Source organism: Oryctolagus cuniculus, chromosome 11 (genome assembly GCF_964237555.1).
Source record: "Oryctolagus cuniculus chromosome 11, mOryCun1.1, whole genome shotgun sequence".
NCBI classification, from domain to species: Eukaryota; Metazoa; Chordata; class Mammalia; order Lagomorpha; family Leporidae; genus Oryctolagus; species Oryctolagus cuniculus.
Window position 1 is genome coordinate 54,366,750 of NC_091442.1, and position 27,753 is coordinate 54,394,502.

At 43.8% G+C, this 27,753-nt stretch overlaps 1 protein-coding gene across 2 annotated transcripts; it reads left to right on the forward strand.

Annotated features, from left to right (window-relative positions):
- The first annotated feature begins 396 nt into the window (after positions 1-396).
- On the forward strand, positions 397-27,753 carry LOC100346006 (thiol S-methyltransferase TMT1A). 2 transcript variants are annotated; one of them, XM_070052239.1, is made up of 3 exons: positions 397-415; positions 22,824-23,322; positions 26,771-27,753. In XM_070052239.1, the coding sequence occupies exons 2-3, from the start codon at positions 22,825-22,827 to the stop codon at positions 27,005-27,007; spliced, it is 735 nt and encodes a 244-aa protein (XP_069908340.1). In that variant the 5' UTR covers positions 397-415; position 22,824; the 3' UTR covers positions 27,008-27,753. The 2 variants fall into 2 exon arrangements, with proteins under 2 accessions (XP_069908340.1, XP_051702269.2); XM_051846309.2 differs by lacking the exon at positions 397-415 and adding an exon at positions 22,263-22,401.

The window sequence follows — 27,753 nt, forward strand, 5'->3', positions numbered from 1 at the left end:
TTTAAAAAAGAAAACGTGTTTGGTTAAAAATATCTATAGTGTGGTGTCTTCTCTGAAATGAAAGGGTAAATAAGAAAATTCATAGGTATCTTTATTTTTGAAATAAGAAACTTAGGAAGATCTCTTTCTTACTCTCTTGCCCTCTCCCCCGGCCCCCACCTCGGGGCCATCGGGCTTCCCCTACCTGACAATAAAGCTTTATCTTAACTCTGGTGTTTGGTATGTTTTATGGTGGCCTTATATTGGTGCCATGACTCAAATCCTGGCTCTCCTGTCAACCTTGCTCTCCCCCCAGGATCTGAGCTGCTTTGGGATCCTGGATTTCTGCCAGCCACAGAACACATCCAGCACCTCCTTCCACGCCACAGAACACTCTGTGATCTCCATCCACACACTGGCCTTTCAAATTCCTGAGGTAAGACAGGGTGGGCAGAGGATCATTTCAGTGTGACTTTCTATGGGTTGTGGTTCTACTCGACTCTGCACCGAAATCCTGGTACCAGCCACCATAACTCCCATGGCTTCATGCCTCTACAGACTCTGTGTCTGGCCAACAGTGGGTGTGGGTGACAACTCAACCCCATTTCCCTTCTATGGGCTAAGCCCTGAGCTCCAGTGGGTACACAGGTGACAACCTCAACCCTCTGTTCCTATATCCTCCCATCAGACAGCTGTGATCTCGGGGACACCCAATATCCACCAGTCTGACTCTACAGGTTGCCATGGGAGCTTCTTCCACGTTCTGTCTGATCCTCCTCTCGGTTGTCTCCTACATTGACAACCAGTCCACATTTGACCCTGACACTATTCAAGATCTTTATCACTTCTGTGAGCCTTCAAGAAAGTGGAAAAAAATCTCCTATGTCTAAGCTTTCTCCTACCTCAGCTCTAAACCTTTTCCAGTTCAAGTTCTCTTACAAAGTTCTCACTAAAATGCCAAACCACTTTCTTCTACGTTCGATGCTCCGGCTCTCACTGTCTTGCTGTACCTCCCCTTCCTGCCCGGGCATTCCAACCTTATCTTAGAGCCATCTCTTGTCCAAAGTCTACTTCCTCTGCCTTATCTATGATCCTCTCTAACACCCTCCTTCCAGAGAACCAAAGCCAAGTTTGGGAGCCAGCCGTCTCCATGCCATCATCCTCTGGCCCTCATTCTCCAACTGGCCTTTGCCCCTCCCTCTCCTTTTCCAGTTTTACTATAAGAAAAAAGCAAAGGGTGGCGATTCCATCCTCATGAGCTCTCAAGTCACCTATCCCAGACTTCTGATGGCTATTTTGTTTTATCATGAGCAAGCCAGACAGGATAATCAGGTCTTTTGATGGGTTTTGTCCCCACCTTGAAACTGAATATCAAGCTGACCTCACCAGGTCTCCTCAATTCCTACAAACTTGATTTCTTGGTCCTATTAGCAAGCATTTCCTATATATTTCTTCCATCCTATGTGAAGTAATGTTCAAGGCTACTGGCCTTTTAAACAGCAGGCTCACCAGGTCAATTACTATTTCCAGACATATCTCCTTTTCTCTAATTGCCCCTTACTCTGTCACCTATAAGATTCTCCTTAAAAATCTCTCTCCAAGCATAGGGGTGTCCATCTACTCTGATGGATACTCCCCCCCCCCCATAAAACCTAACATAATGGTGAACAATCTCCAGTGGCCTTCTTGTCCCTGGCGTGTCAGCCCCTAGTCCACAGTCACTGTGGGAACTGTCTGGCAGCTGCCTGAACTTTTACTTCACAGACAATCCTAAGTGGCTGACTGTTGACTAGGGCATCATTGACCTAAGGTGTTCCTTGGGTAAAAAGAAAAGTAGACTCAAATTCAATTAGAATTTAAAAAGATATCTGTGGTAAGTAACAATCTCATGCATGAAAATTTGGCTCAGTTGTAACTGAACACTGGGTTTGAAGAAATTTCTCTCTGAATCTAGGAAGATCACTGTCTTTAAAAATATTGCTTTGTAACTTACCAAACTTGTTTTGCAATTTAACAGGTTTCCAATGATATAGAAATGAGTAATCAGTACTTGATGAAACAGCAATGCATAATCAATACTTGTTATAGCCCCTAAGGTGGATTTTGCAGTCTCTGGTTTAATGTCACTGATTTATAGATAGAGTTTTATAAAAGGAGTAGAATTCCATATAAATGTAATTTTGACCATAATTCAGATAGAGGTATAATAGCAGCTTCAGTCATCCAGCTGTAATTGCTAAATGTAAATTGGGTAAAGCAAATGAGACAAACGTGTCTAAATGTAAACTTTGGGACTCTTAGCACCTTATATTCTATGAAAAAAACTGAGTTTGCTAACATGTTTTCATAAAAGGTCCATATGAAAATAGTTCAACACCACTTGAAAGAAACTAAGGTTGGAATTCGATGTGTTATTTAGAAAATGTTGTCTTAATTTGAAGATTTCTAAAGGGTTATTTCAAATATAAATCAAGGAAAGCAAAAGCTATTAGTCTATTTGATATAGAACTAGAATCTGAGTTATGGTTTGTTTGAAGATACACTTATTCTAAAGCATCTGAGTTAATCACCTTGTAACAGTGATCAAATCTGGTCTGTATTATGTCTCTATCAGATTTTTAAGCCTTCTTGGCATCCTTGACAGGCATTCAAAAAAATCAAAGTTCCAACGAATTTGGACTTTGATATTTCCAGGTGGGCCCCTGGAGATATCAAAGGATATGTCTCTCATCTTGCAGAAACACCAACTAATCAGGCTATTTGGATTATATTACAGGTACTGTCAAGATGTAAAGTGGTGCTAAATTTTAAGTTATGGTAATATAAAGTGCTACTGATACAAATGTCCAAAAGTTAAAAAGTCTAATGATCTTGACATGATGGCTATCTTAATGAGAAAGGCCCAGAGGCCTAAAAGGGATAAATGGTTTGTAAAATCCTACAATTGTTTTCAAAAATACTGTGTGAAGTAAGCAAGTGCCTCTTGTTGGTTAATGAGTTTATAATTTTAAACATGGCTATTTAAAGTCTTTTATCATCCACAGTTTTGTATACCAGACTTGCTGCTCATAAAACTAAAACATTGTTGGTTCTGTGTTTAGCTACATCCTCCTACAGGTTCTGATGGAATTTTCTAGCCACTTCTATTGTGTTTAGTACTTTGGGATGGCTCTGTAAGCAGATGAAGCCAATAATGCACTACAGGTTCCAATTGAGAGAAAGTATGGTTAATTGAGGTTGTTAAGAGCAGAAAGTAAAGCTGGCGCCGCGGCTCACTAGGCTAATCCTCCGCCTAGTGGTGCCGGCACACCGGGTTCTAGTCCCGGTCGGGGCGCCGGATTCTGTCCCGGTTGCCCCTCTGCTGTGGCCAGGGAGTGCAGTGGAGGATGGCCCAGGTGCTTGGGCCCTGCACCCCATGGGAGACCAGGAAAAGCACCTGGCTCCTGGCTCCTGCCATCGGATCAGCACAGTGCGCTGGCCGCAGCGGCCATTGGAGGGTGAACCAACGGCAAAAGGAAGACCTTTCTCTCTGTCTCTCTCTCTCACTGTCCACTCTGCCTGTCAAAAAAAAAAAAAAAAAAAGCAGAAAGTAATATGATTCAATTGGTAATTTAAAAAACAGTTAAAGATTTTAAGCAGTTATTACTGAAACTGTTTTATTGTTACATCTTGTGTGTTATGTTATACATGTATATACATGATATGTCTATATAGGAAAATTTATTAAGAATTCTGTTTTAGTTAGCTTACAGATAAAGATTGCTTACAAATTTAAAGATATCTAGACCTAGATGAATTATCTGTGTCTAAATTTGTTGGTAGAAAGAAATTAAAAATGCTTTTACATGTTTGTGCTTGAGTTTGCTGGTCAAACAAGTTACACTTGCTAGATATTTAAGAGATGTTTCCAAATACATGTATTCTTGTCTTAAAATTTATAGAAGGCATTGGATCTGATAAGTTGTTATGGTTGAAATTGGTTGCTATGTTTTTATGTGATATTGTTATTGTCAGTACGCAATCTGGGAAGCCTGACTTGTTCCCTCACTTCTCTATTCTATTCAAGATGGGAAACTGACTCTATACTGAAGGACTCTCCAGAATGTGCAGTTTGATCTTTAGGTTTATAAAGTGGATGGTTAACATTTTTCTGTAGTAAAGCATAGCCAAGATGAGAGCTTAAATTATGATTTCACAGCTAGATTTACTTTGCCATGGGCACAGTACACAGGCAAAACCTCCCCTTCAGACCAAAGGAAGGGAGAGAAAGTTTTACTAATGACTTCAACTTTTGTATATAAGATGGTCATCATGTTTGATGTTAAAGTGAGAATATAGCTTTCCTCATGGGCATTGTGTACATCACAGAAAAAACACTATCAAAACATGCCTGTGACTACAGACTTCTAGTTTAGGCCTTCAAAGATTAAAGAAGGGGCTGAGCAACCCCTTGATTTGCATCCTCTTAAAGGTTTCTGCAGGGGGCTCCAATCAAAAAGGAAACAAAGTTGCTAAGCCTTCTCTCCACAAGGCCGCTAAGCCTTTTCTAGTTTGCCTTACTTCCGCATCCCGGTGACTCAGCATTTCCAACAATCCAAGATGGCCCCCAGGGGAGGTACCTAGCCTGACAGGAGACTTCCATATTCGTGAACAGTATGTGTCCTCAGCTGTGATAGGCCCATGAAGGCGTGCCCAGCTCGTGTCCTGCCTTACCTTTCTGCTGGTTGGCTCGGTTCCCTTGTGCCCTGGACAGCCCCCTCTCTGTGTCTATAAAAGCTCTTCCCCTCCCAATAAAGTCGAGAATCCGGCTGCACCTTGAGTGTTGACTGATCTCCCGGCTGTGGTGTGGTTCCTTTGCGGCCGACACTCATCATCCGGCTCGGCCCCTGAGCTCCCCAGGCTGGCCCTGAGGAGCTCTATCGGACCTGCTGCCCCGTGACGAGCAGCAGGTTTCCTCTGGTCTGCTTTAACAAAAACCAGGAAGAAGAGAAGGCGAGGTATCAGAAGCAATTTAAAGAAAGATGGCAGGCCAATTAATGGCTGCTTTGCACAGTGATCTGCCATCAAGGAACCCAACAGGCCAGTCCACTGCAGTGGCTTTCGTCGTGGAAGGCCAGGGCTTTAGCAGAAGTCAGCTTATGAAGAGCCCTGGCAGCTCAGCCAGCGAAGAGTTGAACCATTGGAAACAGAACTGCCCTGGAGTCGAAGGACGCCCAGGTCAGAGCCACAGATCTTGTTGGCTCTAAACTGAAAGCCCCTTCACTCTGCCCAGCTTCCAAAGTAACCACCGCTACGGAGGAGATGGCCAAGTAGGGTTAGCAACATTACAAGTAGAGCTGCAAATTTCCTGTTAGAGATGCCACCTGCCTTTACCAGGCCAAGCTCTCCTCCCAGGCCAGACGCTGTGGTAGCGTGGGGGACACTCACCTCAGAAGCCCTGAGGCGCTCAGCGTGGGAAGCGGGTGCGCGTGCTCTGCGCCTGCGCGGCAGCCCACCTTGACCCCAGATTGGCTGAGGGCTCAGTTACATCACGTCCTTCTCTGCTCACAAAACCCAGCGCTGTCATGCTGTCCTCTCCCCTCTCAATTTTGGGCCCAGGAGCCGGTACCAAGAGGAGCAGCCACGGAGGGAAGCGGAAGCTCCTGTGCCGGCTGACTTACGTAACTGCGTTCTTGGTTACTTTCTAAATGCTGCCGTGCAGGCCTGGAGTCTGTGGCCCACTACTGCTGCTGGTGAGTTTCAAGCTGGGTCAGTTGGAACCTTGGCCGGTACCAGTTGGCCACTCCCCCTAAGGGACGTGTTTCTGGGCTTTTCTATCGCCTTAGATGGAAATTGCACAGCAACGTGTCCTGCCCTTGGACCATCTGTTCTGGCCTACAAGGATGAGAACGCCAGGAGAGGGCAGCATGTGTTGGGGTACTGCAATGGTGTTGTGCTGTTGACACCCACCGGGGTACTCAGATAAAGACACTGCATTTGAATTTTGAATCAAAAATAGTGGGTTGCCTGGATAATTCACTGCTGCTAAATGCGTTTTGTTTATGGTTTATGGTTTTGTTTATTGGAATCTTCATCCTGGATAGATAAGGAAGATTATATCCATTGTCCAGCCTGGCATCTGGCACCTAGAGAATGCTTAGTATGGGTCTAAATGACTTCATAATATCCTGCACAGGGGCCAGCGCTGTGGCACAGTGGGTTAACGCCCTGGCCTGAAGTGCCAGTATCCCATATGGGCACCGGTTCTAGTCTGACTGCTCCACTTCCAATCCAGCTCTCTGCTATGGCCTGGGAAAGCAGTAGAAGATGGCCCAAGTCTTTGGGCCCCTGCACCCGCATGGGAGACCTGGAAGAAGCTCCTGGCTCCTGGCTTCAGATCGGCACAGCTCTGGCCATTGCGGCCAATTGGGGAGGGAACCAGTGAATGGAAGACCTCTCCCTCTCCCTCTCCCTCTCCTCTGCGTGTGTAACTCTGACTTTCAATTAAATAAATAAATCTTTAAGAAAAAAATATTCTGCACAATTCTGCTAGAACTGGAGTGCTCATTCCCCCTTCACCCGTAAATCTGGAAGCATTTTGGCCTGTGATGATACTGCCATCATTCTTTACAATGACACCTTGTAAAGAAATTCTGTGTTATTATAGTCCTGAGGATCCCAAAATTTTAATGCCAAGCAATAAAACAATAAGAAAATTATGGTTATGTGTTAATTTTTACTCTGTATTCATAGGCTCTATCATTTCTTCTATTTTTTTTTTCCTATCTCTTCCAACCAAAAACAAATCCTGTCAGGAAAAGTAGGAAGGTGGCCGGCACCGCGGCTCAATAGGCTAACCCTATGCCTGCGGCGCCGGCACACCAGGTTCTAGTCCTGGTCAGGGTGCCGGATTCTGTCCCCATTGCCCCTCTTCCAGGCCAGCTCTCTGCTGTGGCCAGGGAGTGCAGTGGAGGATGGCCCAAGTCCTTGGGCCCTGTACCCCATGGGAGACCAGGAGAAGCACCTGGCTCCTGCCTTCGCATCAGCACAGTGCGCCGGCCGCAGCACACCGGCCGTGGCAGCCATTGGAGGGTAAACCAACAGCAAAAGGAAGACCTTTCTCTCTGTCTCTCTCTCTCACTGTCCACTCTGCCTGTCAAAAATAAATAAATAAAAATAAATAAATAAAAAAGTAGGAAGGAATACTTCCTTTTGAGCAGACAGGCACACCTAGCAAGGAAAGCCAAAATAATACACAGTCAACAGCGTATTGGGAGAGTGTGAATTCAATCTTTTTAATGATTCACAGAAATGATATGGATCTAATTTTACTTGAGGTAATTGTTTTCAGATACCCAGTGCTCAGCAGATGAGGATGAAGGCCAATTATCTGGACTGATCAGAAATCTAGATTCTCCATCTTTGTCCCTGTGTGTAAGTACAGGCCTTGACTGGACACTGGGAAATGGTAATACCACAATAACACCTTACTGTGAATCTTCTGGGAATTTTTCACATAATTGCAGTTAACTTTCGCTAAGCAGGAGTTGAGCCTGTAGAGTAGTCCCTAGAATGTGGTAAATCCCCCCAAAATGTTATTATTAAAGCATCAAGTTTTGAGCCATTTTATCCATTTCACTGGAGGTGTCTCTAAAATCGTCAGCTCCCAGCCAACCCAGTGGAACTGACTGCACTGCCTTTAGCATGTCTGTGACGACAGGATTATCAGTGGCGGCAGCAGAGTGTTACACGGAAATCTGTTAAGGACTCTCACACAGATATGTCTCTTTGTCCTCTAAGCAACTCCAACCATTAAGTTAGTACTCAACTCTGCTGTTTATACACTTTTCTCTTACTCCCATTATGATTACGAACTTCTGTTTCCAACGTCCTGTGGCACCAGAAATAGAGATCCAAGGTTGAGAGAATGCAAGTCCTCAAAGTAGGCTTTGGGTGAAAGCCTGGCCTGCCTGGACGTGTGGATCCTGAATATTGTGGGGCTCATTTTGACAGCCCAGTGGCCCTTTAGGCTGGAATCGTGGTGTGTTCCACATGTGGTTAAGTAAATTCCGGATGAAAGAAGTAGTATTAGAATTAGATATGGATAGCCTCCTTACCCCCTCCACATATACTTGGTATGCTGACATTTTCAACAAGCACCACGTGTCTGCAGGCTTAAGAGAAAGGCACACGTAAAGTCTATGCAGCAACATTAGGTTTTAAAATGTGAGCTTCCTCTTTCTTCTGTGGATGCTTAAACCACCCTAAACATCACTGTTAGACAATGCAGCTATGCCCTTTTCCTTGTGTTCATTTTGTCTGTAAAGTATTAAAATAATTTACCTAGGTCAGACTTATGTAAGTTTGTGAATATATTAATTCCCACAAAAGGCTTCCAAATAGATGTGTCATTAGTATCACTGTGATGTCACACAACAAAAAGGACCAAGGGTGTCCGTTATTACACAGTGGGTTAAGATGCTGTTGGGACACTCACATCCTGTATCACATTGCTGTTTTGAGTCCGAGGTACTCAGCTTCTGATACAGATTCCTGCTGATGCATCCTGGGAGGCAACAGAAGATGGCTGAAGTTTGGGGCCTCCGCAACCAGATGGAAGAGCAGAAGGGAATTCTGGGCTCTTGACTTCAGCCTGCCCCAGCTACCCTTTCCATCAGCAGATAGATCATTCTCCCTTTCATCTCTCAAATAGATGAAAATAAATTTTAAAACTTTAAAAAAAAATCCATAGTAACTTAAAAAACAAAAAGGACCCAATTTTAGGACTGTCATTTGAGCACAGTGGTTAAGACACTGCTTGTGATGCCTACATCCCATATCCAAGAGCCTGGTTTCAGGTCTAGTCTCTGCTTCTTACTCCAGATTCCTGCTAAGGTGCACCCTGGAAGGCAGTAAATGATGGCTCAAATACCTGGGTCAATTCCACTCATTTGGGAGACTCAGATTGTGTTCCAGGCTCCTGGCTCTAGCCTAACCCAGGCTGTTGCTGGCATTTGAGGGAATGAACCAGCAGATTGAAGATTCTCTGTCTGTCTCACTACCACCACCCCCAGCTGCTTTGCCTCTCAAGTAAATAAAAATAAATTTAAAAATACTTATTAGGGGCCAGAATTGTTGCACAACAGGTTAAGAAGGCACTTGCAACACTGGCATTCTTTATCAGAGTGCTGGTTCAAGTACTGGCTGCTCAGCTTCTGATCCAACTTCCTGGGAAGGAAGCAGATGTTGTCCCAAGTGCTTGGGTACCTGGCAACAATGTAGGGGATCAGGATGGAGTTCCTGGTTTCAGCCTGGCCCAGACCTGGCTGTTGCAGCCATTTATGGAATGAACTAGTAGATGTAAAATCTCTCTCTCCTCTCTGTCTCTCCCACTTTCACTGTGGTTCTGTCTTTAAAATACATAAAAGCCAGGATTCAGGAACTCCATCCTGATTTCCCACATGGGTGGCAGGGGCTCAATCACTTGGGCCATCTTCTGCTGCCTTTCTAGGCCCATTAACAGGGAGCTAGACAGGAAGTGGACCAGCCAAGACTTGAACTGACAGTCCAACATGCGATGTCAGCATCCCAAGTGGTGGCTTAACCTGCTGCACTACAATGCCAGGCCCTCCATTTTTTCAAAACCACCTATGAATTTTTTTAATAAAGGACAAAATTTTAAGGACAAGTGTTGGGTTCCTGCATCCAGTGCCTGGGTTTCAGTCCTAACTCTGCTTCCTATTCAAGCTTCTTGCTAATACATACGCTGGAAGGTGGCAGATGATGGCTCAAATATTTCAGTCCCTGACACCCATGTGGGAGACCCAGATTAAGTTCCAGGCTCCCGACGTCGCTCTGACCCAGCCCAGGCTATTGCAGGCATTTGGGAAATGAACCAATAGATGGAAGATTTCTCTCTGTCTCTGTTTCTGTCTCAGACTGTCTACTTCAAATAAATGAAATAAAAGAATCACATTTACTTACAATAATATTCTGTTTGCAAGTTTCATACTGGTAATGACACTCATATAAATGGAAGGAAGTGATTAAATGGAGATTTATTTATCTTTCTTACCATTTTGTTTAACTTTTATTTAATGAATATAAATTTCCAAAGTACGACTTATGGATTACAATGCCTTCCCCCCCATACCGTCCCTCCCACCCACAACCCTCCCCTTTCCCACTCCCTCTCCCCTTCCATTCACATCAAGATTCATTTTCGATTATCTTAATATACAGAAGATCAGCTTAGTATACATTAAGTAAGGATTTCAACAGTTTGCTCCCACACAGAAACATAAAGTGAAAAATAATAGATGATTTTTTAAATGATAATGAAATCAGATCAGACCTATTGTCATGTTTAATCCCAGTGAGAGTCAAGTTGGGAATTGATAATTTCTTTCTTTCTTTCTTTCTTCCTTTTTTTTTTTTTACAGAAGATCAGTTTAGTATGCATTAAGTAAAGATTTCAACAGTTTGCACCCCCATAGAAACACAAAGTGAAATATATTGTTTGAGTACTCGTTATAGCATTAAATCTCAATGTACAGCACATTAAGGACAGAGATCCTACATGAGGAGTAAGTGCACAGTGACTCCTGTTGTTGACTTTGCAAATTGACACTCCTGTTTATGGCATCAGTAATCTCCCTATGCACCAGTCATGAGTTGCCAAGGCTATGGAAGCCCTCTGAGTTCTCCGACTCTTATCTTGTTTAGACAAGGTCATAGTCAAAGTGGAGGTTCTCTCCTCCCTTCAGAGAAAGGTACCTCCTTCTTTGAAGACCTGTTCTTTCCACTGGGATCTCACTCACAGAGATCTTTTTGCCAGAGTGTCTTGGCTTTCCATGCCTGAAATACTCTCATGGGCTTTTCAGCCAGATCGGAATGCCTTTAGGGCTGATTCTGAGGCCAGAGTGCTGTTTAGGACATCCGCCATTCTATGAGTCTGCTGAGTATCTCGCTTCCCATGTTGGATCACTCTGCCCTTTATTTATTCTATCGGTTAGTGTTAGCAGGTACTAGACTTGTTGATGTGCTCCCTTTGACTCTTAGTCCTTTCATTATGATCAATTGTGAACTGAAATTGATCACTTGGAATAGTGAGATGGCATTGGTACATGCCACCTTGATGGGATTGAATTGGAATCCCCTGGTATGTTTCTGACTCTACCATTTGGGGCAAGTCAGCTTGAGCATGTCCCAAATTATACATCTCTTCCCTCTCTTATTCCCACTCTTATGTTTAACAGGGATCACATTTCAGTTAATTTTCAACACTTAAGAATAACTGTGTGATAATTACAGAATTAAACCAGTCATATTAAGTAGAACAGATAAAAAAATACTAAGAGGGATAATGTATTAAGTTGTTCATTAATAGTCAGGGCTATGCTGATCAAGTCACCGTTTCTCATAGTGTCCATTTCACTTCAGGGGGTTTCCTTTTTGGTGTTCAGTCAGTTGTCACTGATCAGGGCGAACATATGGTATTTGTCCCTTTGGGACTGGCTTACTTCACTCAGCATGATGTGTTCCAGATTCCTCCATTTTGTTGCAAATGACTGGATTTCATTGTTTCTTACTGCGGTATAGTATTCTAAAGAGTACATATCCCATAATTTCTTGACCCAGTCTACCGTTGATGGGCATTTAGGTTGGTTCCAGGTCTTGGCTATTGTGAATTGTGCTGCGATAAACATTAGGGTGCAGACCGCTTTTTTGTTTGCCAATTTAAATTCCTTTGGGTAAATTCCAAGGAGTGGGATGGCTGGGTCGAACAGTAGGGTTATCTTCAGGTTTCTGAGGAATCTCCAGACTGACTTCCATAGTGGCTTGACCAGTTTGCATTCCCACCAACAGTGGGTTAGTGTCCCTTTTTCCCCACATCCTCGCCAGCATCTGTTGTTGGTAGATTTCTGCATGTGAGCCATTCTAACCGGGGTGAGGTGAAACCTCATTGTGGTTTTGATTTGCATTTCCCTGATTGCTAGTGAACATTTTTTCATGTGCCTGTTGGCCATTTGGATTTCCTCTTTTGAAAAATGTCTATTGAGGTCCTTGGCCCATCTCTTAAGTGGGTTGTTTGTTTTGTTTTTGTGGAGTTTTTTGATCTCTTTGTAGATTCTGGTTATTAACCCTTTATCTGTTGCATAGTTTGCAAATATTTTTTCCCATTCTGTCAGTTGTCTCTTCACTCTCCTGACTGTTTCTTTTGCAGTACAGAAACTTCTCAATTTGATGCAATCCCAATAGTTGATTTTGGCTTTGACTGCCTGTGCCTCCCGGGTCTTTTCCAGAAATTCTTTGCCTGTGCCAATATCTTGAAGGGTTTCTCCAATGTTCTCTAATAACTTGATGGTGTCAGGACGTAGATTTAGGTCTTTAATCCACGTTGAGTGGATTTTTGTGTAAGGTGTAAGGTAGGGGTCTTGCTTCAATGCTTCTGCACATGGAAATCCAGTTTTTCCAGCACCATTTATTGAATAGACTGTCCTTACTCCAGGAATTGGTTTTAGATCCTTGGTCAAATATAAGTTGGCTGTAGATGTTTGGGTTGATTTCTGGAGTTTCAATTCTGTTCCATTGGTCTATCCATCTGTTTCTGTACCAGTACCATGCTGTTTTGATTACAACTGCCCTGTAGTATGTCCTGAAATCTGGTATTGTGATGCCTCCGGCTTTGTTTTTGTTGTACAAGATTGCTTTAGCTATTTGAGGTCTCTTGTGCCTCCATATGAATTTCAGCATCATTTTTTCTAGATCTGAGAAGGATGTCTTTGGTATCTTGATTGGTATTGCATTGAATCTATAAATTGCTTTTGGGAGAATGGACATTTTGATGATATTGATTCTTCCAATCCATGAGCATGGAAGATTTTTCCATTTCTTGGTATCCTCTTCTATTTCTTTCTTTAAGATTTTGTAATTCTCATCATAGAGATCTTTAACGTCCTTGGTTAAGTTTATTCCAAGGTATTTGATTGTTTTTGTAGCTATTGTGAATGGGATTGATCTTAGCAGTTCTTTCTCAGTCATGGCATTGCTTGTGTATACAAAGGCTGTTGATTTTTGTGCATTGATTTTATATCCTGCCACTTTGCCAAACTCCTCTATGAGTTCCAATAGTCTCTTAGTAGAGTTCTTTGGATCCTCTAAGTACAGAATCATATTGTCTGCAAAGAGGGATAGTTTGACTTCTTCCTTCTCAATTTGTATTCCTTTGATTTCTTTTTCTTGTCTGATGGCTCTGGCTAAAACTTCCAGAACTATGTTAAATAGAAGTGGTGAGAGTGGGCATCCCTGCCTGGTGCCAGATTTCAGTGGCAATGCTTCCAACTTTTCCCCATTCAATAGGATGCTGGCTGTGGGTTTTTTATAAATTGCTTTGATTATATTGAGGAATGTTCCTTCTATACCCAATTTGCTTAGAGTTTTCATCATGAAAGGGTGTTGAATTTTATCGAATGCTTTCTCTGCATCAATTGAGATAATCATATGGTTTTTCTTTTGCAGTCTGTTAATGTGGTGAATCACATTGATTTGCGAATGTTGAACCATCCCTACATACCAGGGATGAATCCCACTTGGTCTGGGTGGATGATTTTCCTGATGTGTTGTTGTACTCTATTGGCCAGAATTTTATTGAGGATTTTTGCGTCTATGTTCATCAGGGATATTGGTCTGTAATTTTCTTTCAGTGCTGCATCTTTCTCTGGCTTAGGGATTAAGGTGATGCTGGCTTCATAGAAAGAATTTGGGAGGATTCCTTCTTTTTCGATTGTTCTGAATAGTTTGAGAAGAAATGGGATTAGTTCTTCTTTAAATGTCTGGTATAATTCAGCAGTGAATCCATCTGGTCCTGGGCTTTTCTTTGTTGGGAGGGCCTTTATTACTGTTTCAATTTCTGTTTCAGTTATGGGTCTATTTAGGTTTTCTATGTCTTCATGGTTCAATTTTGGTAGATTGCATGTGTCCAGGAATCTATCCATTTCTGATAGATTTTCCTGTTTGCTGGCATACAGGTCCTTGTAGTAATTTCTGATGATTCTTTTTATTTCTGTGGTGTCTGTTGTTACGTTTCCTTTTTCATCTCTGATTTTATTGATTTGGGTCTTTTCTCTTCTTTTTTTACTTAGTTGGGCCAATGGGGTGTCAATTTTGTTTATTTTTTCAAAAAACCAGCTTCTCGCTTGGCTGATTTTTTGTAGTGTTTTTTTGGATTCGATCCTGTTAATTTCTTCTCTGGTTTTAATTATTTCTCTTCTCCTACTAGATTTGGGTTTGGTTTGCTGCAGTTTTTCTAGGTCCTTGAGATGCACTGAAAGCTCATTTATTTGGTACCTTTCCAATTTCTTGATATAGGCACCTATTGCTATAAATTTGCCTCTCAATACTGCTTTTGCTGTATCCCATAAGTTTTGATATGTTGTGTTGTTGTCTTCATTTACTTCCAGAAAGTTTTTGATTTCTCTTTTGATTTATTGAATGACCCAGTGTTCATTCAGGAGCATGTTGTTCAGTCTCCATGTGTTTGCATACTTTCTGGGGTTTCCTGAGTTGCTAATTTCCAGCTTCATTCTGCTGTGGTCTGAGAAGCTGCATGGTATGATTCTAATTCTTTTAAATTTGCTGAGACTTGCTTTATGGCCTAGTATGTGATCAATCCTAGAAAAGGTTCCATGCACTGCTGAGAAGAATGTGAAGTCTGTAGATATAGGGTTGAAAGTTCTGTAGATATCTGTTAGATCCATTTGGGCAATAGTGTCAATTAAATCTGTTGTTTCCTTGTTGATCTTCTGTCCGGATGATCTGTCTATTTCTGAGAGTGGAGTATTGAAGTCCCCCAGTACTATTGTATTGGAATCTAAATCTCCCTTTAAGTCCCTCAACATATCTTTTAAATAGACCGGTGCCCTGTAATTAGGTGCATATACATTTATAATAGTTACATCTTCCTGTTGAATTGAACCCTTAATCATTATATAGTGTCCCTCTTTGTCTCTCTTAACAGTTTTTGTATTAAAGTTTATTTTGTCTGATATTTATATGGCTACACCTGCTTTTTTTTGGTTTCTGTTGGCATGGAATATCTTTTTCCAACCTTTCACTTTCAGTCTGCATGCCTCTCTGTTAGAGAGATGTGTTTCTTGTAGGCAACAAATAGTTGGGTTGTGTTCTTTGAGCCAATCAGCCAAACGGTGTCTTTTAACTGAAGAATTCAGACCATTAATGTTTAATGTGACTATTGATATGCAGTGACTTTGCCCTGCCATTTTCCCGGAGATATTTTCTAGTATATGCTTTGAGCTTCCCATGCTCTTTTACTGGTAGGTGTTCTTCCTTTCCCTTCTTTCATATTGATGGCCGTGTTTCTGTGTTTCTGAGTGTAGCACATCTTTAAGTATCTTTTGCAGGGCTGGACGAGTGGCCACAAAGTCTTTCAATTTCTGTTTGCTATGAAAGGTCTTTATTTCACCTTCATTCACAAATGAGAGCTTGGCAGGATATAATATTCTGGGCTGGCAATTTTTCTCTCTTAGCACCTGTGCTATATCTCACCATTCCCTCCTAGCCTGTAGTGTTTCTGATGAGAAGTCTGCTATAAGTCTTAATTGGAGATCCTCTGACAGTACTCTGATGTTTCTCTCTTGCACATTTTAGGATCTTTTCTTTATGTTTCACTGTGGTAAGTTTACTTACCACGTGTCGTGGTGAGGATCTCTTTTGGTCATGTTTATTGGGGGTTCTATGAGCTTCCTGTACTAGGATGTCTCTGTCCTTCTCCAAACCTGGAAAGTTCTCTGCTAGTATCTCACTAAAAAGGCCTTCTAATCCTTTCTCTCTCTCCATGCCTTCAGGAACTCCTAGAACTCGAATGTTGGTTTTTTTAATAGTATCCTGTAGATTCCCAACAATATTTTTTAGATTTCTAATTTCCTCTTCTTTTCTTTGGTTTGTATGTTTTCCTGTGCTCTATCTTCTAAGTCCAATATTCTCTCTTCTGCTTCACCCATTCTGTTTTTAAGGCTTTCTAATGTGTTTGTCATTTGATCTATTGAGCTCTTCATTTCATTTTGATTTCTCTTCACTATCACACTGTGGGGAGCAACTCGGACTAGACTAAGTTACTGGAATTAGGACTTATTCTATGCATCTGCTCTCCCACAATATGGTGCTGAGAAGGGAGAAACAGTTCTACGCAGCTGCCTCCAGTTCAACCAATAGACTGTGGGACCTGCTCCTGATTGGAGGAGAGCAGCGTACTCGGCGTGTGGGTAGCAGAGTTGGGATTGGTGGAAGAGGACTATGAAGGAGGAGAGAGACAACATGCACCAGGAACATCTAAGGGGAACACCTGAGGAACACCTGTGCAGCCCCCGAGAGAGCCGGCCGGCGGTGTGCCGCTCCCCCGCGGAAGTGGGGAAAGTGGCCAGGGGGAACCGCCCTTCCACAGAGGTGGAAGGGACAGTAGCCAACCCGGGAAGAACCAGCAGCAAACCCGGGGAGGGCCGAGCAGACAAAAGAACAGCGCAGGGTCCTGTGTCGTTCCTCCATGAAGACGGGGAGCGACATCACACTTTCCTGTTCTACTAGTTTCTGAGTTTCATTTTGATTCTTCCTTAAAATTTCATTTTCACGAGAGAGATTTTCAATCCTGTCCAATAAGGATTTCTGTAGTTCAAGGATTTGCTTTTGAAAACTTCTAAATGTTCTTATCATAAATTTTTTGAAATCCGTATCTTGCATTTCTTCTATCTCATCATCTTCATAATCTTGGTTTGGGGTGTTTTGTTTATCTGGAGGCATCATAGTGTCATCGTTGATCTTGTTCCCTCGATTTCTGTGTTTGTTGCTTGGCATAGTTAATTCTTCTTTCGTCACTGTGCGTTTTTTTTTTTAATTTTTTTTTTTATTTTATACTATGTCTGTGTTAAGTGTACTGCCTGCTGTTGGAGGAGCCTTGGAGGCTTGAGATGGGTGCGGCCTGAGAGCTCTGCTTGGTTCTTCCTGGTTAACGGTGTGCAAAGGTGACACCCTCAGGTTATGCGTGGTAAATCTCTCTCTATTTATTTATTTATTTATTTATTTATTTTATTCAGAGGGTAAGTAATACCGCACGGCACGGCTGTGCAGAATTGATGGTATTTAGCTTCCAGTCTCTGGCTTCTACCCAAAGAGTCTGTGTAGGCTCCTCTGGACTCCCACTGGGTTGCCTAGGCTACTGAATTGTAGTGACTCAGTTCCTTAGCTCTCCCCTGTTGATATGTAAATCCAGAGAGGGGGGCCTGCTCTTTGTCTCTTGGGAATTCTTCAAGCCTTGCAGCTTTGCAACCTTTGCAAGGTTAGGGGAAAGAGAAACCCCCAAGCTTTTTTTTTTTTCCTTCTTTCCGGTAGTGAGTTTGCTGCACTTTCCGGCGCCCCTCTGGATTCTGACCCCCATTTCCCCGCCAATGTCTTGGGTTATTGAGCTCACCTCCCCTTCCAGCGCCGATGTGTGGACTCGGAGCCCTGGACGTCCCAATTCTCCCCGCTGTTGTCTGTGTGACATGCACTCCCCTTCCTGCATTGGCGCGCAGACCCTGCGGCTTCCGCGGCACCCGCGGCACCCGCAGCTCCCGCGGCTCGGCTTCCGCGCAGTGGGCGACCTTGTTCTCCCAGTAGGTCCTCCGATTCACAGCCACTCGATCCAGAAGAGTTTCCTCTGCAATATTTTCCTGGTTCTTTTTTCTGAGGCTACCGTAACTCCCCTTTTATTAAACTAAATTTTCCCGGACTATCAGTGCACGCCCTCACTATTCCGCCATCTTGGCTCCGCCCCCTATCTTTCTTACCATTTTTAACTAGAAAAACAATTAAAGAACCTGATGCTACCTGAATAGATAACAATAACATACAGATTACGCATTGCACTTTTTGTACATTAAGTCATTTGCCCAGGGGTATTTAGGGTGATTAGAGTAGAAAGATAAAAGTGTTTCCAGTAAAATTAAATTATATGCAAACTACAAAGAAATTAGATGGAACACAGGAAATGTTCTGACTTTAATGGAAACAAAACAAACTTAAGTAGAACAAACTTTGATTAAGGGAAAACAGCCAAGTTTATGCTTGAGAATAAATAATTAAATAATGATAAAATTTAGATATAATTCTTAGAATAGTTTGTTTAGTCATTGTGATTTTAATCTTCCTACAGGAAGCAGTGTCCTGTGCAGATAATTTACCAAAGATTTTATATTAAGTAGCTTCCATCACTATAAATATGATTGATTTATATTGTTCAAAATTGTCATATCACTGTTAAGTTTTGTGCATGCATTCTATGTGTTTAAAATCTGTTGGGGGCCGGTGCTGTGGCTCACTTGGCTAATCCTCCGCCTGCAGCACTGGCACCCCGGGTTCTAGTCCCAGTTGGGGTGCTGGATTCTGTCCCGGTTGCTCCTCTTTCAGTCCAGCTCTCTGCTGTGGCCCAGGAGTGCAGTGGAGGATGGCCCAAGTGCTTGGGCCCTGCACCTGCATGGGAGACCAGGAGGAAGCACCTGGCTCCTGGCTTCAGATTAGTGCAGCGCGCCAGCCGTAGTGGCCATTTGGGGGGTGAACCAATGGAAGGAAGACCTTTCTCTCTGTCACTCTCTCTCACTGTCTAACTCTGCCTGTCAAAAAAAAAATCTGTTGGGGACAGCGCTGTGGCATACCAAGTAAAGCCACCTCCTGCAGTATCAGCATCCCATATGGGTGCTGGTGTGAGTCTCAGCTACTGAACTTCCGATCCAGCTCTCTGCTATGGCCTGGGAAAGCAGTAGAAGACAGCCCAAGTCCTTGGGCCCCTGCACCTGAGTGGGAGACCCGGAACAAGATGTTGGCTCCTGGCTTCAGATCGGTACAGCTCTGACCATTTGCAGCCATTTGGGGATGAACCAGCCAATGGAAGACCACCCCCACCTCAGCCTGTGCCTGTGCCTCTGCCTCTTTGTAATTCTGCCTTTCAAATAAATAAATCTTCAGAAAAAAAATCAGTTGGCAGTTTAATGCTGTTGCTTTTGTCAGATAACATTTCATATTTAGATTGTGAGTATTAACACTTTGTATTACGACAATTTTGATAGTGACAGTCTTTTTTTCTGTTTTTAATCATTTCAGCTGTTTAGCTTTTCCTCATATATAGTACAGCTATGGTCATCTTTGTATCATTTTTTAACTTCCCTTTGGCTTATCTCCTTGGAATAAAAAAAAAAACTAAAATAAAAAAAACAGCTTTTTAGTTCCAAAAGTACAGTTTCCGGGACAAGAAACAGGCTTGAGGGGAGTTTCTGAGATGGCGGAATAGGGAGAGAGCTTACAGCTCAGGTCTGGGGGAAGATAGTTTGAGAAAAGGGGAGAGAGTGCAACCTCAGGGAAGAGGTAGGGAGAAAAGTGCAGAGGAAACTCCACGCAAACGAGAGGGACACTGTGGACCTCCATGGAGGATGTGGATGCACGCAACTCAGGACCCCAGCAGCCGAGAGCCTCAGCTCCAGCTTTGGAGAGGGAGGTGAGGCCAAACTGCTGCAGCGCAAGCCACTGGCGATAAAGCTGCCTGAAGAACCTGGCATGAGTCCGGCTTGGAGCCCTGTGGGGGACAGTTTACTGCCAACCTAGAGGGAAAAAGGGAGCACATTTCTCTCTCCCCGACCACCAGGCACCAACATCCTATAACTAGCCGAGAGAGGGCGGGCACCATTTTGGACATATGTAACAGCTGCACCAGCTCGTGTCCATGTGTCCAGAAAGCAGCCAAGAGGAGATGCCTGAGTCTGGCTAGGAGAACTGACAGAGCACTGAGTGTTCATGACCTTGGGAACCTTGTGTGTTGGGACTGTGGGAACACTGTGGCTGTGTGAGAGGTCAGGGTGTGGCTGGGTCTTTGGGCAATCACCGTGGGTGTTTCCACACACTTGGGCTTCCCAGATTCCCTGGTGAGAGTCATTGTTGTGAAATCCTTTGTGTGGTTCTTCTGGCAGCCTGGATGAATATTGTAACCCCTGGGGTTAGTACCCAGGTATTGGTCTCCTAGGAGGAAAAGAGGTGAGCCGGGTCTCAAACTAGCGCCCATATGAGGTGCCCAGGGTTAATCTTATGAGTATAAAATTAACTGAAAGTTGATCTCTGTAAAAAATAAGAATGGGAAAGGGAGAGGGAGGAGGAAGAAGGGTAGGAGTATGGGTGGGAGGGAGGTGGGAGGAAGAATCCCCATGTTCCCAAATTTGTATATATTAAATGCACGAAACTTGTATTGCTTAAATTTAAAGGGGGGATGTATTACATCATATTTACTACAGAGATAACCAATCTGAGGAGCCAACAGTCCATGTGAAGTTATTGCTGCAGCAGGTCCACCGATGGGAAGACGAGATACACTGGAATCTGCAAGCATGAGCTGGAACCCAAAAAGACAGGAACTTGTATCACAGAGAACAAGAGAATCAAGTACCCTACATCACAGAGGCAAACAAAGCTGGGTCAGGAACCAGTGAAGATAAAGAAGATCCATAAGGAGACCAACAGGAGCTGTGAGCCTGGCTGCTGCCCAGCCATGGACAGTGAGGCACCAGGTCAACGGCAGTTTCTACCAGCTGGCACAGCATCTGGTGGCTGTACCAAGCCTTCAACCTTCCAAGAGTAAAAAGATTACAGCTGCTGCCTCTTCAACTTTCACCTTCCAAATCTCCTGCAAAATAATTATTATTTTTTTTTTTACAGGCAGAGGGACAGTGAGAGAGAGAGAGAAAGGTCTTCCTTTTCCGTTGGTTCACCCCACAATGGCCACTGCAGCCAGCGCACTGTGCTGATCCAAAGCCAGGAGCCAGGTGCTTCTCTTGGTCTCCCATGCAGGTGCAGGGCCCGAGGACTTGGGCCATCCTCCACTGCACTCCCGGGCCACACCAGAGAGCTGGACAGGAAGAGGAGCGACCGGGACAGAATCCGGCGCCCCGACCAGGACTAGAACCCTGGGTGCCAGTGCCACAGCCAGAGGATTAGCCTAGTGAGCCGTGGCATGGCCCAAAATAATTCTTATGAGCCAAACTAATCCAAAAGTATGCAGGGAAATGAATTCTGGGACATGTAGTTAGAACTAATACAACAACACAAAACATATCCCCAAGAGATTTGTAATGATTGTGAGCTACAGGGTAACAAGATGAGGTGAGTCAGTGAAAGGTTTAAGCGGGGGAGTTGTCAGGTCTAGTCAGGGTGGCAATTGGAAAGATGCCTAAATTATAGAAAACTAAGAATCAGACAACTTCACACCATTCGGGGTAAATACCCAGATGGTCTAGGAAGTAAACCATGATTGTAAAACTCACAATACCTACCTGTGGACAACATAGAGGCTATGGTCAGGAAAGGAAACTTCAGGGCCTTCTAAAATGCCCACACTCTTCTTCCCCACCATAATAATTTCATGTGCTCAATCTATTGCTATATGTTATGTTGGTCATTTCATTTTATGTACTATTTTCCATTTGTATTCTATGTGAGGGGAAAACGTAAAAGGAAAAAGAAAACGTTCAGAGTTGATTTGAAAAAAGTAAACTTAGCAACACCAATCAGACTATGAGCCTAGTTCCGTAGAACTAGAGAGGAGATGGAGTCCAGAAATACTGGGGGCTTGGAATCAAGTGACTGGGAAAAGGAAGGAAGAGGGGTTCCTGGCCGGCGCCGCGGCTCACTAGGCTAATCCTCCGCCTTGCAGCGCCAGCACACACCGGGTTCTAGTCCCGGTCGGGGCGCCGGATTCTATCCCGGTTGCCCCTCTTCCAGGCCAGCTCTCTGCTGTGGCCCGGGAAGGCAGTACTTGGGCCCTGCACCCCATGGGAGACCAGGAGAAGTACCTGGTTCCTGCCATTGGATCAGCGCGGTGCACCGGCCGCAGCGCACTGGCTGCGGCAGCCATTGGAGGGTGAACCAACGGCAAAGGAAGACCTTTCTCTCTGTCTCTCTCTCTCACTGTCCACTCTGCCTGTCAAAAAAAAAAAAAAAGAAAAGAAAAAAAAGAAAAAAAAAGAAAAGAAAAGAAAAGGAAGGAAGAGGAATCATAGGCGATGCCTAGGTTTCCTGAGTGTGTAACCGGATGAAGGCTTTTGTCTTCCACTGATATATATAGAAGAGAGGAGAAAGAGCAAGCTTGTAGGGGAAGATTGGTGCATATTGGACAAAGCAGTGCTAGCTAAGTCTGAGTGCTGATGATGCACTGGCCACTCTACCTACTTTATATGTCATTATCTCATAAGAATCACACTACGTATGTATTGTGTCACCACCTGGAAAACTGAAATACAAGTCAGCACTACCTTGAGCTCCATTTGTGTGGCACAACCAGTTCTGTCCTCTGCTGCTGATTGGATCTGTAACAGGATCAGAAAACTACCAGCAACTGGCAGTTAAAGAAGACAGGTCTGTATTTTTTTTATTTTTTTTAAAGATTTACTTATTTGAAAGCCAGGGTTACACAGAGAGAGGAGAGGCACAGAGAGAGAGAGAGAGAGAGAGAGAGAGAGAGAGAGAAAGAGAGAGACAGGACTTCTGTCCACTGGTTCACTCCCTAAACTGCCACAATGGCTGGAACTGCACCAATCCGAAGGCTGGAACCAGGAGCCTCCTCCAGGTCTCCCATGTGGGTGCAGGGGCCCAAGGACCTGGGCCACCCTCCACTGTGTTCCCAGGCCACAGCAGAGAGCTGGATCGGAAGTGGAGCAGTCGGGACCCGAACCGGCACCCATATGGGATGCCAGTGCTCCAGGCCAGGGCGTTAACCCTGCACCACTGCGCCGGCCCCAGCTCTGTAACTGCTGATCGGTTATTTTTCTCTTCTGCAGGATGGCGATTGCCATCTTTATCCTGAGGCTGGTTGTCTGCGCTCTGGCATCTCCCATGTATGTGCTACACTTCCTGGGCGTGTGGAACTGGTTCTGCAAAAGATGGTTCCCCTACTTCATGGTGAAGTTTTCTGTGATATACAATGAACAGATGGCAAGCAAGAAGCGGGAGCTCTTCAGTACCCTGCAGGAGTTTGCAGGCCCCTCTGGGAAGCTGTCCCTGCTGGAGGTGGGCTGTGGCACCGGGACCAACTTCAAGTTCTACCCACCGGGATGCAGGGTGACCTGTGTTGACCCCAACCCCAACTTTGAGAAGTTCTTGATCAAAAGCGTTGCCGAGAACCGGCATCTGCAGTTCGAGCAGTTTGTGGTGGCCCCTGGGGAAAACATGCATCAGGTGGCCGATGGCTCTGTGGATGTGGTGGTCTGTACCCTGGTGCTGTGCTCCGTGAAGAACCAGGAGCAGATCCTCCGCGAGGTGTGCAGGGTGCTGAGGCCGGTGAGTGCGCTTTCCTCCTGGGAATGGGATCACATGCAGGGGAGGAATCACTTTTCATTTACACCTCCTAGAAAGTCTCCAATTCTTTATCCTTGCATCTCATTTTCACATAGCACTTTTCTTTAATTAATTAATTTATTTTTTAATTAATTTGGTTTTTTTTTTTTTTACAAGCAGAGTTAGACTTTGAGAGAGAGAGAAAGAGCGAAAGGTCTTCCTTCTGTTGGTTCACCCCCCAAATGACTGCTATGGCCAGCGCACTGAGCCGATCCAAAGCCAGCAGCCAGGTGCTTCCTCCTGGTCTCCCATGTGGATGCAGGGCCCAAGCACCTGGGCCATCCTCCACTGCCTTCCTGGGCCACAGCTGAGAGCTGGACTGGAAGAGGAGCAACCAGGACAGAATACGGAGCCCCAACCGGGACTAGAACCCGGGGTGCCAGTGCTGCAGGCGGAGGATTAGCCAAGTGAGCCGTGGTGCTGGTCACATAGCACTTTTCTTTTTTTTGTTTTTAAAGGCAGAGTGGACAGTGAGAGAGAGAGACAGAGAGAAAAGTCCTCCTTTTTCTGTTGGTTCACCCCCCAATGGCTGCTGTGGCTAGCGCACTCTCAGGCCATAGCAGAGAGCTGGACTGGAAGAGGAGCAACCGGGACAGAATCCGGCACCCCGACCGGGACTAGAACCTGGGGTGCTGGCGCCGCAGGCAGAGGATTAGCCTATTGAGCCGCAGCACTGGGCCACACAACACTTTTCTTAAAATTTATTTAAAATTAGTGTGAAGTGTTTTTATTCTGAACCAAGTTGAACATAAACCATGGAAATCTCAACATCTGAATTTATTCTAAGGGAAAAGGACATTATGCCATCTCCAGGTCAATGTCTAATGGTGCAAATTCCTCAGGACAAAGAACTTGGAGACAAGGTTTAGAGGTGACAATACAAAACTATCTTTGGCTCATGACGAGGCCAGTATCTAAGGAATGAGGGGAAAAGGGCTGATCATCTAACCCTGAGGCTGGGTTCTTGTGCCCTAAGAGTGGGCACACTACTGATGGTGTTACTGGTCTCCCCACACCCCCGCAGGCAGTAACCATTATCTCCACGTAGCAACACCCATGTAACTCTTACAGGCATCATAGTCCTGGTGGTCTCCCTTCACTCCTGCAAAGAGTCCTTTCTGCAGACAGAACCAGGAGCTTTATTACATCACCACTGGACTCTCACAACAGTCCTTTGAAGCAGGTATTGTTATCTTCATGGTGGGACAAAGACGCAGACTCAGAGAGACCAAGAACTTTGCCCGAAGTCACACAGCTAATCCTTCTGACTCTCATTATTGCAATTACTCTTTTTTTTTAAAGATTACTTTATTTATTTGAAAGAGTTACAGAGAGGCAGATGCAGAGAGAGAGAGAGAGGTCTTCCGGGTCCACTCCCCAAATGCCTACAATGGCCAGAACTGGGCCGATCCGAAGCCAGGAGCCAGGAACTTCATCAGAGTCTCCCACACGGGTTCAGGGGGCCCAAGGGCTTGGGCCATCTTCTACTGCTTTCCCAGGCCATAGCAGAACACTGGATGGGAAGTGGAGCATTCAGGACTCTGATAGTACTGCAGGCGGCAGCTTTACCCACTTCAGCGCTGCCCCGATGCGACTACTCTTACCACCACACCACAGTGCTTGTCACCGAGGTTTTCCAGCTCTCTGACTTCCATATTTCTACTCTTTTACCGGTGGTCCTTCTTTTTTAAAAAAATTATTTAATAAATATAAATTTATTTTTATATATAAAGTACTGTTTGAGTACTAGTTTTTCTGTTAATTTGCATAGTATAACACATTAAGGGCAGAGATCCTTCATGGGGAGTAAGTGCACAGTGACTCCCACTATTGTTGATTTAACAATTGACACTCTTATTTATGATGTCAGTAATCACCCGAGGCTCTTGTCATGAACTGCCAAGGCTATGGAAGCTTCTTGAGTTCACAAACTCTGACCTTATTTAGACAAGGTCATAGTCAAAGTGGAAGTTCTCTCGTCCCTTCAGAGAAAGGTACCTCCTTCTTTGATGGCCCCTTCTTTCCACTGGGATCTCACTAACAGACATCTTTCATTTAAGTCATTTTTTGACACAGTGTCTTGGCTTTCCATGCCTGAGAAACTCATGGGCTTTTTAGGCAGATCTGAAATGCCTTAAGGGCTGATTCTGAGACCAGAGTGCTGTTGAAGGCATTTGCCATTCTAGGCGTCTGCTGTGTATCCCGCTTCCCAGGTTGGATTGTTCTCTCCTATTTAATTCTATCAATTATTATTAGCAGACACTGTTTTTACTTATGAGGTCCCTTTGACACTTAATACTATTATTATGATTAATTATGATGAAACCAATCACTTTAACTAGTAAAATGGCATTGGTACCTGCCAACTTAATGGGATTTGGAGTCCTATGGCACGTTTCTAGATCTACCATTAGGGGTAAGTCCGAGTGAGCAAGTGCCGAGCTGTACATCTCCTGCCTCTCTAAAGTCCACTCTTATATTTAACAGGGATCACTTTCCAGTTGAATTTAAACACCTAAGAATAATTGTGTGTTAATTAAAGAGTTCAACCAATGGTATTAAGTAGAACAAAAAATACTAAAAGGAATAAAATAGTAAGTTGTTCCTCAACAGTCAGGACAAGGGCTGATCAAGTCATTGTTTCTCATAGTGTCAGTTTCACTTCTACAGGTTTCCTTTTAGGTGCTCAGTTAGTCGTCACAGATCAGGAAGGATATAGGATATTTGTCCCTTTGTGACTGACTTATCACTCAGCATGATCTTTTCCAGATTCCTCCATTTTGTTGCAAATGACCGGATTTTATTTTATTTTTTTTAACTGCTGTGTAGTATTCTATAGAGTACATATCCCATAATGTCTTTATCCGGTCTTCTGTTGATGGGCATTTAGGTTGATTCAATGTCTTAGCTCTTGTGAATTGAGCTGTAATAAACATTGAGGTTTTGAAAGCTCTTTTACTTGCCAATTTAATTTCCCTTGGGTAAATTCCAAGGAGTGGGATGGCTAGGTCATGTGGTAGGGTTTCTGATATATATATATATATTCAGGTTTCTGAGGAATCTCCAAACTGTTTTCCATAGTGGCTTTACTACTTTGCATTCCCACCAACAGTGTGAGAAACACTAAGGACATCCCTCATCATGCAGTAAATGCCTTACATTGTAGCTAACATTACGTGGTTACTTCTGTGATCAGGCAATACACACTAATTACTTTAGATTGACGGCTCCATATAAATGTGACCAAAATGGTATCTGATGTCATTTAAATGTATCCATGTCTTCTACGAAGTTGGCCTCTAGGATCACCAACATTTGAAGCTTCAATTAACTGATAAATCTATTTTTTTCTTAAATCCAAAATCCTTACATTGCATTTTTTCTCTCTCAGGGAGGGGCATTTTACTTCTTGGAGCACGTATCAGCCAAGCGTTCTACCTGGAATTATTTCTGGCAGCAGGTTGTGGCTCCTTCTTGGTTCCTACTGTTCGACGGCTGTGATATTACCAGAGAGAGCTGGAAGGCCCTGGAGAGGGCCAGCTTCTCGAGGCTGAAGCTGCAGCACATTCAGGCCACACTGTCCTGTGTGTTTGTGCAACCTCACGTCTATGGGTATGCTGTGAAATAGGATGGGCTGGCAGGAGAAAGCTAAATGGCTTGAATGATTTAAGGCTTTGATTTTACATTTAAAATACTAATGGGAAGAAGGGATAACCTTGTTTCTAGGTAAAGTTGATTCATTTCCATTTTAGTCATTTTCTGTTGTCTGTCCACAAATCAAAAGCAAAATAAAACAAACAGCTTTGAACTCATCCTTCAAAGGAAACAGTGGGCATTCACAATTGAATTCCACCATTACCCCCAAGCCTTACTTTATTCAGTGACTTGAAGATTTTTCAAATTGTCTTATTTGGGTCCGGCCCTTTGGGGCAGTGGGTTAACGCCCTGGCCTGAAGCGCTGGAATCCTATATGGTCAAGTCCTTGAATGGGTTTACTGGGACCAGGAGAATCTTATATAACTATGTAGCCTCGCATAAGTGCAACCGTGGGCCCCAAATCAAATAATCAGTGAGTCCACAAAGAAGTGGACAAGGGTTGTTTTTTAGACAATTCTGATCAAATTCCACTCCTGTCCCAAGAATGTCTTGGTTCTTTGCAACTAAGGAGACCATGTACATCACCACAAGTGCTTTGCAAACAACTGTTAACTTGGTCAGATGATTTCATAATAGGATTTGCTGCAATAGTTTGTATGTCTTTTAATAAATGTAATATATTTTCTGAGACGATTTTACACTATTTTAAATATCAAAGCAATCAATAAATTCACATTCATTTTAGAAATGGAAATAAAATAAATGGCTTATACCTTT